General features: G+C 37.7%; 1 protein-coding gene across 1 annotated transcript in view; it reads left to right on the top strand.

Moving 5' to 3' along the window:
* Positions 1-11,268, top strand: part of TOMM20 (translocase of outer mitochondrial membrane 20) — a 15,671-nt gene extending 4,403 nt beyond the window's left edge. Inside the window, exons 2-5 of the mRNA XM_046653677.1 lie at positions 464-510; positions 2,534-2,615; positions 8,400-8,542; positions 10,002-11,268. Of these exons, the coding sequence (XP_046509633.1) occupies positions 464-510; positions 2,534-2,615; positions 8,400-8,542; positions 10,002-10,046 (317 nt within the window). The 3' untranslated portion in view covers positions 10,047-11,268. The remainder of the gene's footprint in view (positions 1-463; positions 511-2,533; positions 2,616-8,399; positions 8,543-10,001) is intronic.
* Positions 11,269-11,473: the final 205 nt, after the last annotated feature.

The raw sequence follows: 11,473 nt of genomic DNA, 5'->3' as shown, positions 1-11,473 counted from the left end.
CCCCCCCCCCCCCCCCCCCCCCCCCCCCCCGTTTAAGAGTGCCAGATGGTTTCCAACATTCAGTAAAGATAGAAGCTGTTACATTTCAGTAATAAAACTCCCTAACAGCAGTGGCTTAACTCTTGCTGTGTTTGATGACCTGTGTAGGTTGGGGGTGGGGGGCTTGCTCTGCTTTTGGTAATTACTCAAGAGACCCAGCTGTTGGAACTGTCTCCATCTTGTAAATTGCTGATCCTGATGCCCCAGAGGGAAGGAAAAAGCTCCTGTGCAGAGATGTCACATTGCCCATAGCTCATTGACCAGAACTATTCATATGACCCTGACAGACCACAAGGAGACCAGGGAAGAAGAGAGCTGGAATCGGGAAGGTTTTGCAAATAGAATGAATGACTGCCACAGTAGTTAGACTTCTTTTGATTCCCATTTTACTAATGATAAAATGAAAATACTACATTTCTTGCAGGAAGAAAGAAACAAAAGCTTGCCAAGGAGAGAGCTGGACTTTCTAAGGTACTGCGCAATCTGTTTTTTTAAAAGTCTACTTCAAATATGTATTTTGAGAAAGCTAGTTGATATTAGACATTGATTTTTTATATTAAAATATAATTTGTTGTTTTGGGGAATAGTTAACTCAGTTCAACTGCGGATTATCTGGTCCTTCATTAGCTCCCCTTTGTTAGCCATAATAGCAGACAGCTTGTTATATGAGCAATATTTAAGGAACGATAAGATTATAGTCTCCAGAAGACATTTATACCAAAAGATTCAAACTTAGCTGCTTCAAAATGATAAAATAAAACATTTATTAATTTAATTTTCCTTCTTCCAACATCTTTCAAAAGAAGGACATGCTATTTGTTTCAAAAGTTACATAAATTATTCACACCCACTGATCCAGAATCCCACCACCTGGTAATTTTTACCTTGTTATAATACGTAAATGTAGATATAAATCTTTTTATTCATTTTTTCTTTTCATAGATCCTGTGTTCATGATTATTTTTAATGACTACATAGGTTTATCTGCTTGATAAAAAATGTTCTGAGGCATGTGTAAGTAAATTAAGTAAGTAAATAGAATTCTTGTGCATATAGCTTTTCTTTTTCATTGAACTTAGTTCCATTATCTAGGTTTCCAGGACTTGGACTACTGGATCAGTAGTGGTTTTTTTTTTTTTTAAAGATTTTATTTTTTTCGTTTTTCTCCCCAAAGCCCCCCAGTACATAGTTGTATATTCTTCGTTGTGGGTCCTGCTAGTTGTGGCATGTGGGACGCCCGCCCCAGCGTGGTCCGATGAGCAGCGCCATGTCCGCGCCCAGGATTCGAACCAACGAAACACTGGGCCGCCTGCAGCGGAGCGCGTGAACTTAACCACTTGGCCACGGGGCCAGCCCCAGTAGTGGTTCTTTTTAAGGCAAGTCGAGGCAAGGAAAAATTAAATCAGTAAATGTTGTCTTTGTTATTTTGAAGCAGTAGTCAACACAGCTAACTGACTGTTGATATTAATGATAATATCATTAATAATGATGATAATGAAGTAAAACTAGGAAGCAACCACTTTGTTCCATTAAGTCCAAACCACCTTTCTGAAATAGATATGTTCATGATGCTTTTAGTAGCCTTTTCTTTCTAAGGATATAGGGAAATAGATATATTATAGACATGTGCATTGGTGTATCAGTTATAATCACATTCTTGCTGTATGCTGGGATAGTCTGTGAATGATGTCTCCACTTTGAGAAATTTAAATTTGTTCACCTATCTTGTTAATAAGAGCATATATAGTATAATTCAAGAACCAAAAACTTCCATTAATAGAGGGTCTTTTTAATACCAAAGCCCAATAAAATGAGGTATGCTTCTAGTAGGTTTACGTTTTTTAAAAAGATAGGCCATATAGCTGGTAGTATTATATATTACCATAATCATTCAATCTGGTAATATGTAACAAATATAAAACAAAAACACAGAAATGCAAGCTTATTTAAATACAGGTACTTGTGATTGTTTATAATAGCAAAAAATTAGAAGTAGCTCAAATGACTAACAAATAGATCATGATTATGCAATCATATATTCTTCAATGGTATATTCTATTGCCGTTTAAAAATAACTAATCTTTTAGATGCACGTAAAATCTGTACAAAATAATATTGGATCAGAAAAGATTGATTATAGTTATGTAAAAATTTATAATGCGATCAAAAAATAGTGTAAACACTAAAGAGCATCTTTTATGGTTGTGATGTTTGTATTTTTCGTTTTTTACTTTAGGTTTGATTTACAGCTTTCTAAGAACTGTTCAGATACCAATTTGATCAATAAGTATTTTTTTCTTGCATTTATTTGAATGTAGTAGATACCAAACTCTAATATTTGAGATTGTTGTTGAAGAGTAATTTTCTTTTTATATTTTAGAATTAGCTATTCAATTTTTAGTTGTTTTATTTTTAGTGGTATGATTTTCTGTGTATTGGTTATTTCCCCTGTCATAATTTTGGTATCAGTTACTAAATATTCCATTTCAAACAGTTACCTGACCTTAAAGATGCTGAAGCTGTTCAGAAATTCTTCCTTGAAGAAATACAGCTTGGTGAAGAGTTACTAGCCCAAGGTAATAGTCATTAAAAGACTAGGAAACTAGATAGAATTCTTCACACTAATATGAATTTATGGTGGTAAGGGGCTTTTTTGGTGTAGTATGGCTGTTTTTTTAAAAAAAGGTATTCTAAATATTTCAAGACAAGTTTTTAGGCATTTAATAATGTGAGGACTGTTTTATTTAAGACTGGCTCTAGAAATAAATATTTCTTGTGGGTTATCACTCTCCATAATAATAATTTGAATGAGTTTTAGGTTTACTTGATGTATGATGGAGAGAAGATAATAAGTAATCTTTACAAATGGGGTTACTTTGTGTTTGTGTGTGTGTGTGTGAGAAAGACTGGCCCTGAGCTAACATCTGTGCCGATCTTCCTCTACTTTATATGTGGGACGCTGTCACAGCATGACTTGATGAGTGGTTTGTGGGTCTGTGCCTGGAGTCTGGACCTGCGAACCCTGGGCCACTGAAGCAGAGCATGCGAACTTAACCACTATGCCACCAGGCTGGCCCCTAAATGAAGTTACTTTTAAATAGTTTGGAGAATATAGTCATAGTGCAATATGTAAATAGTAACTGAAGGAATATGATCTAGGAATATCCTCCCTCAACTCCTTCATCTAATCTTGAAGTCTTTTCCAGTACTTACAGGAAGGATTGGTTAATATAAGTCCCAGAGAAGATTAATTACCTGAGCAGGGTCACACAGTGAGTTCTTGGTGGCCTGGTTTCAGAACCAGTCAGTGATCTAAATCTGATCTGGAGTTTAGGCTTTGTGCTTTATGTATTCCATCAATAGGATTAAGAGGTTTTTATAAAAAAAAAAAAAACTGCTGTGAAATTAAAATGGTCAAATTTATAAATTTGAGAACTATAATTCATTCAGTAATTTAGAGTCTTAAATGTATTTATAAATTCTTTTGGTGTCAAATTAGCTTTTTATCTCAAAAGTAGCTTTGAAGTAGTTGCTGTCATAAGTAAAAATAGTATCAAGTGTTAAGTTTTTTAATTCTCATTGCAGTATCATAATAGATTTAGAGAGTATTGAACTATGTGATGCAGATCATTTGTGGTTTTTTTATTTGTTTATTTTATAAGACGAGATTAAGTGTTTAAAATGGTGGTGACCATCATTACTTTTTATCACGTGTCCCTTTCGCCAACGAATACTTTTTCTTTTTTCTTTTTTTTGAGGAAGTAATTGTCTTTTATTTAGATGGTATAGTAGGCTGATAAATATTTAAATAAAAATAGAAATGCCTTACCAGAAGGTAATTGTGACTTTTTCCTCCGATATAGTAAGGAAAATATGAAGTTTAATCACAGGGCAATAGTAAAGCACTTAAATCCTCCTAAAGATCATTTGAGGGGCTGAGTATAATTACATTACTTTATTATCTGAAAAGGAAAATCTGCATGATATCTTTGTTTTTTAAGGATATAGATTGTAATATTCCAGTTAATGTAAACAAATTCTCACGAGTTTTTCATGCTCATAAAGATATTTATTTGATACTATCAAAATCTTCTTCTAGCCCCCAAAATATAAACAATATTTTAAATAATTTTATTTATAATTTAAGATATTATAATGTACTCCTTATTACTTACATTTGGATTGTCTTGGTGATCCGTGCACTGTGGTCGTCTATCTGACTCAAGCCGTTGGATCCAGGTCGAGGACAGTTACTCAGGGTGGTCAGGGGAGGGGAGGTCAAGGGGGGACAGGGCAGAGTTGTCTTTTTTCCCCAAACTCATGTTCCACACTTCAACCCAAAACACCCAGTGAATTACTTAACAGCTTAGCTGCCAAGCTGTCTTTCTTCTGATAGAAAGTACCAACTCAACCTAAGGTAGAAGACTTAGGTGGATAGAATTAGGAAAAAGTCAACATCAAAGTAAGCCAGGTGAAAGCGTAAGCAATTTGGGCAGTGAACTTCATTGCTTGGCAAAGTCTCCTTCATCCAGGGGTCTTCCAGAAGCATATTCCCTTAACTGAATAAGATCTCATCTCAGGATATGTGAATGGGATCAAGTCTGCAAGTGCAGAGAGGAAATAGTTCCACCTGCAATGAGTTGCTGTAGTTGTTTATTAACTGTTTTCAGTGTATTTAGAAGTATTTGGAGGTGTCTCAGAGGATCTCCTATGTTGTATATATACCATTCCAGTAGCAGCTCTATTTCCATTTAATAATCAGAATTAATGTTCCCAGGCAAACAGTGTAATCCACTCTATTGCTTCTAAATTCAGTGGCGTGAGAATCCAGTGGCCAAGTGGCATCTTAATTTCCGAGTCGATGGGGCCATCGTGTCCCCTGATGAAGTCCAAGCCCATGCAGAAGACATAAGTCTTTTTTTAATATTTTCCATTTTTAATACTTCTTTGTAGAGTTCTGCTTTCTTCAATTTGAATACCTCGATCTTTAAATTTTCTCGAGTGAAAATGTTGCAGCAGGCAATTCCTCTTCATATCCCAGTCTTTAGTCCCTTATTTGGTTAGATTCTTCTTATTCAGGGGTTTGAAAACTTTGTGTTTACTGATTTGTTATAAAGGGTACGGCTCAGGAGCAGCCAGATGGAAGAGATGCATAGGGCAAGGTATGGAGGGTGGGGGAGGGAGTGAGGAGCTTCCTTGGCCTCTCTGGCTGCCCCGCCCTCCTAATATTGATGGGTTCACTAACACAGAAGCTCAAGAAATAATTTCTTGACAAAATTGGAATTTGCTCAGTTTCACCTAGAGAGTTATAAATGGCCTTCATTAAAGTTGCCTGCTAAGAAGGATTAGAAATGAATGAGGAGAACCAATCAAAATGTCCGTAAGTGCAGAACGCGGGATAGATAGCAATCAGGGAAACATTTCAGGTCTCCTTTTAGGCCGCACAGTTCAGTTCCCTAAAAGGGAGGGCATTCTGCTCAACTCTGAAGCAGTGCTTGATACCAAGTGGTGACTTTGGTCCTGTACCACTGGGTTTGATCTTCCTCTGCTGTGTAATAGATAGATTATATGATGCGTTCGATGCTGTTGATACTAACAAAAGGTACCACTTATGATCTGGCTATCCAGTCAACAAAAGTTGTAGCAACATCTGCTTTTCACAGGAAGGGAGCCCAAGATGACAGGTAGACTGCCATTGACTCTTAATGTATAAATGTATCCTGGATATATAGGATTGTTTAGCATTGTTGGACCCACAGAAAAGATAATTGCCAGTGCTGATTAGGGTTGGAAGAGATTTAAAGCCTTTTGGTGTCTGTTCACAAGAAGGAACTGACTGTCAACGGGTCACTTGATTACTACCCATCGACTGGATCAATGCACAACCCTGGGTTGGATCTCATGATGGACATCATTGTTACATAATTTCATTCCCCATGGAAGTAATTGACTGGGCGGGTCAAGATGGTGGCTGCCCATATCCAGGTGACAGTGGCTAACACGATCAGGAGGGTATCCAGGACCAATGTATGGACAGGATAATTGCAGTCCCTGAAGTGGCAGTGGAGGTTCAGCCATTCCTCACCTGAGCTCAAAGAGATTAAGAAAGCGCTTGGAAAGCCATACCCATACACTGGTGTCATCAGACACCTCATGGTATTCACACTTTTACCCAGAGGGTTTCCCGACTTCCACAGTGGCCAGTTGGTGAAACAAGAAACACACCATCATATGTTGGATTCAAGACCCTGGAAGGAACACCAGGAGTGACAGTCACCTTACCCATCTTTCTCATCAGTTGGCAAGGTCAAGCACGTGAAGTGTGGTGGTGGAGATGTTCCCCAAGGCACACTTAGTGCCCTCAAGCTTGGGGTCGTGGAGGGTATGACAGCTGAACCAATCTATAGGAAAATAAAGTACATGTGTAGGGATGGTCTGAATACGTTTTTCTAAAGTCATGAGTTGCTTTCGTAAAGGCTCAGACCAAGTTTTTTTGTAGTATCCTTGATTTTCTTTATAGTATGCCATTCTGTAAAGAAAAGTTGAATATGGAGGAGGTTCAATAATACAGGCAAGGGATCTGAAGTTAAGGAGCCCTAGGCTTAATAACTTGAAGCAAATTCTTAATTTCTCTAAGCCTCCATTTCTTCAGATAGCAAATGAAGATACTGCTACTACCTAAGAAGATTGTTGTGAAAATGATGTGAACCTGTTCATATAAGACACCAAGAACAGTGCCCCTGGCACCTAGTAAATGTTAGTAGTTCTTAATCTTAAGGCAGTGAAGATAACTCTGGGTGATACTATAATGATGGATATATGTCATTGATTTGTCCAAACGCATAGAATGTACAACACCAAGAGTGAACCCTAATGTAAGTTATGGACTTTGATTATGGTGGGTCACTGTAGTTCAGTAGGTGTAACAAAGTACCACTCTGGTGAGGGTTGTTGATAACAGGGCGGGGTGGTGGGGAGAGGCTATGCATGTGTGGAGGCAGGGAACATGTGGGAAATCTCTGTGCTTTACCCTTAGTTTTGCTGTGAATTTGAAACTGCTCTAAAAAAATAAAGTCTTAATAAAAAAATTTTCCAATGGAGTTGTTTTTCAATAAGGTACATTAAAAGGATTTCCTGCATAGAAAACTTTATACACAAGAACACTTAATTTGAAACCTTTTGTCTGTGTGGAAGGTTGGCCCTGAGCTGACATCTGTTACCACTCTTCCTCTATTTTGTATGTGGGATGCTGCCACGGAGTGGCATGACAAGAGGTGCCAGGTCCGTTCCTGCGATCTGAACCTTCAAACTCTGGGCCGCTGAAGTGGAGCATGCGAACTTAGCCCTACACTATCAGGCTGGCCCCTGAAACCGTATTGAATAGCACAAAGTTATTTGCTCAGAGAATTTGGGGCAGTTCTTTGGAGTTTGATTTAATACAGAATTAACTGAGGACCGAGACCACATGGTAGGCACTTATTATTCAGTTAAGCGAACCTTCAAAAATAGACCTTATGGAATTTTTTTTTTTCTTTCAAAAGTAATGCATCTATTGTAGGATAAATAAAAAGAAAATAAATCCTGCCACTCAGGGATAATCACTGTTTTATCTGCTTCTTCCTACCACTTCATTATTATGGCGGTTTTTCCTGCTAGCATTACTTTAAAAATAATTTTTTTTCTACTTGCATGTGGTAACATTCAGATGGTATAAGGGCTTAGTTTACAATGAAATTGGGCCTGCTTTTTACTTCGGTCCCCAATCTTCCCGTTCTCTCTTATAGAAAAGTATTGTTCCATTGTTAGTCATTTCTTATGTAATCTTTCAGAAATATTCCAAATATTGTAACTAATAACATACTTGGACATTTCTGCACCTTAATTGCCCCTTTTTTGTATGTGTATTGGAGATACTTGCATATCAGTACATATATTCTGATTTCTTTTTTTTTTTTTAAAGATTTTACTTTTTTCCTTTTTCTCCCCAAAGCCCCCCAGTACATAGTTGTGTATTCTTCGTTGTGGGTTCTTCTAGTTGTGGCATGTGGGACGCTGCCTCAGCATGGTCTGATGAGCAGTGCCATGTCCGCGCCCAGGATTCGAACTAACGAAACACTGGGCCGCCTGCAGCGGAGCGCGCGAATTTAACCACTCGGCCACGGGGCCAGCCCCCGATTTCCTTTTTTAATGGCTTCATAATATTCCGCTATGTGGATGAACTCTAGATTATTTCCAAGTTTTTACTTGCACGATGTTTTTGGTCTATATCACCTGGAGATATAGTGAAGACTTTAGAGTTGAATTTTTGACAGAGGCAAAGGCGTTTCACGTTTCATGTTATTTTTCTGTAAATCTTCCAGCTGAATATGAGAAGGGTGTCGATCATCTAACAAACGCAATCGCCGTGTGTGGTCAGCCCCAGCAGTTACTGCAGGTGTTACAGCAGACGCTTCCACCGCCGGTGTTCCAGATGCTTCTGACTAAGCTCCCAACCATTAGCCAGGTAAGAAGTTGAAATATGAAATAGAAGTGAGTAGAACCTGAGAATGAATTTAGGGACATTGGCATTTAAAAGTGAGCCCAGTGAACGTGATGAAATCGGGAGACTCCTCCGTGTGATGAAGATAGCGCTGGAGAGAGCAGTGCTTGGAATTTTCTTCCATAGGAGAAAAACATTCAGCTGAGTGGGCATAAGGTCTAGGGATCGAGCCCTAGAGGTGGTCAGGAAGTGTGTCTCTCAGTGTTTAACTCTCAGGCCTTTGTAGCTAAATCCCATGATTCAGGCCACTCTGGCTAATTTCTAAAACTAGCTTTCTCCCTACTCTTGTGAGACCGTGCGTTCAGTTAGGTGGCCTGGTGGGGGGTACAGGAGCCAAGACGGCATAGCCTGGAACTTGGATCATGAAGGACTGTGGCTTCCCTCTGACCGCACTTGTCTGAAGGCCCTGGTGCCTCTGCTGCTGCCAGGTGGGCTTGGCTCTTGGAACTCTTTGACTACATCCCCAAATGCAAAATGCCATTGTCTAAAAGATTATACATAACTTGAGTTAAGTAAAATGTGTTCTGTTAATTTTTAATCCTTCCCAGGGAGCCCAGATGAATCTACTTTTTGGAATAATAGCATGTCTGCTACATGTGTTAATTTCCACAGTTGCTGTGCTTAAAAATTAGTAAAATGATTGACTGGTTAATTCTCCAAACTGATCTTTACTCACGTAAATTGGAAAGGGACTGGGAAGAAAATTAAGGTCCCAAAGATTCAAGGGAAACAGTTGAAAAACTAAGCTGTTGATATTAATCCTTTTATTTAGACTAATGTGGTTCCCAGTCTGTCTATATCAGAATCCTCTGTTGAATGTTATCTGCTCTTTGAAAGGCAACATAGCATAGTGCTTTTGCAAAACTGACCTGAGGGTGATGTCTTCTGAAATATGGGGGAATTTAGGATGAAGCCTGAATTTCTCTCTGTAAAAATGGCCTCCTTGACTCAGTTAACTTGTTTCATGTTATCTGGAAATGTTATCAGAATGGCTAATTTTGACTGTGTTCCTTCTTTGTATAATGACTGAGCGTTTCCAAGCCAAAAGGGGAAGTATTTGGAGCATAGAATGATCAGTAAAGCACTCATCAGTATTCTTAGTTTACGTGGGAGTGAAAAAAGATTTTCAGTTCTTTCTGGTTTCAGTTTTGTAACTGACTAACTTGTATCACAGTATGATGTTATGCCTCCTTTATTAACTTGAATTCTGGAATGGGACTGATGCCATTCATACTGTGCGATTATCGCATAGTGTGATCATTATTTTCTTAGACGATGATAATGTATAAAGTGTTAAATGTTGAAATCTCAGAATGGGTAAATTTGAACAAGGTTTGATTGATTACAAAGAGCATTTTATGTTGAATTTAGAATCCTGATTAAATGCTTATGATACTTATAAGAATTAATTTCTCTTTTTCAGAGAATTGTAAGTGCTCAGAGCTTGGCTGAAGATGATGTGGAATGAGAAACGTCAACGTGATAATCCCAATTAAAAATATTTTTAAAATCTTAACTCGGAAGATGAACAGCTCTAGGGGAATAAGGGCAAATATGCTTGTTATGGACTGTCCTACACTGACATCTACCAAAGTTAATTTTTACTTTGTGTAGATCCATTTGTGTGTTTTATTTATTTTTCCAAGTGGAAAGTGTGTTTTGATAGAGAGCTTTTCATTTTATAAATACACTATGAGTTACCAAAATATCATGGATTTTCTTTATTCCTAAAATGTGCAGTTAAAATATACATGTAACATCACTTATATTAATAATACCCAGTGCTCAGTTTTCAAAGATAGGGAAAAAAGTATAGGAGAAAACTGAAGAATGCACATTTTTTAAGCTAGTATATTTTGCTATACATCAGAAAATAGAATGAAAACTTGATTTTGTTTATCAAAACTGAGCATTAAAACTTCGAGAGATCATTTCTTTCCTTTTAATCTCCTAAATATCCCAGATGTGCTGCTGTGCTGTATTAACAGCTTCACTCCCGCCCTTTGTATCGGTCTTGAAATGTTTTTTTTAAATCAGTGGACTTAATGTGTTGTGGGTATTTATCTCCTTGTATTTTAGATACATGTAGTTGCAAATAGCACCAGGAGTTAAGTCTGCACACCACTATTCCAGCTGTATGAGCTTCCCCAGTTAGTGTCTGCCCACTTTGCTCATTTGTAAAATGAAGGAATTGGCCTGCTAACTCAGAGCAGTGTTCCTTTCAGCTTCTGGTTTTTTTCTCTTCAACATCTTCGAGTCCACCTTCCCCTGAGGTGTATATTTGTTTGGGCAACCAGGCCTTGCATTTTTTTCTACTCTGAATTTTGCATGCTTGCCTGACTTAGTATTTCTGAATTGATTTTTTTTTTTTAAGGAATAACGTGTTGATTTTCACTGAAATCATATGGTTCTGTCACTACTCTTGTAAATTAATCTGAAACTTAACCTTTGAGGTAACTGGGATGATATGCTTGTAAAAATGTTCTCCTTTGCTTTTATCTTCTGTGTACCTCTTTAATCTTCCTTCAATCTGATTCATTTATCTTGTTATAATGAGAATAAGGTGTAACCTTGTGGCTGAGGGACTTGCAAAGAATGGAGGTAATGTGGAGCTCTTATTCTCAAAATAGTGACATATCTGCAGTCACAGATTCAATATCAGACTTGAGAATAAAGATTCTTGGTATTTAGTCTCGTCTGTTGAACTGAGCAGCATTTCTCATTGTACAGGTTCCCTTTATTCTGTCTAAAAATCTGTGGAGAGATCTCAAAGACTTTTCCTGTGTACTAGACTTTTTATTTTGTTTTACTTACAGAGTTTTTTTTTAACCTTAACCTCAGGTTTTTGTGGTGATTGTGGTATAGTGGAAAAAGTTTGGAATATGGTTCTAAGTT

The sequence above is a fragment of the Equus quagga genome, chromosome 2 (genome assembly GCF_021613505.1).
Source record: "Equus quagga isolate Etosha38 chromosome 2, UCLA_HA_Equagga_1.0, whole genome shotgun sequence".
Classification (NCBI taxonomy): domain Eukaryota; kingdom Metazoa; phylum Chordata; class Mammalia; order Perissodactyla; family Equidae; genus Equus; species Equus quagga.
This window is presented reverse-complemented; position numbering and strand designations above follow the sequence as displayed.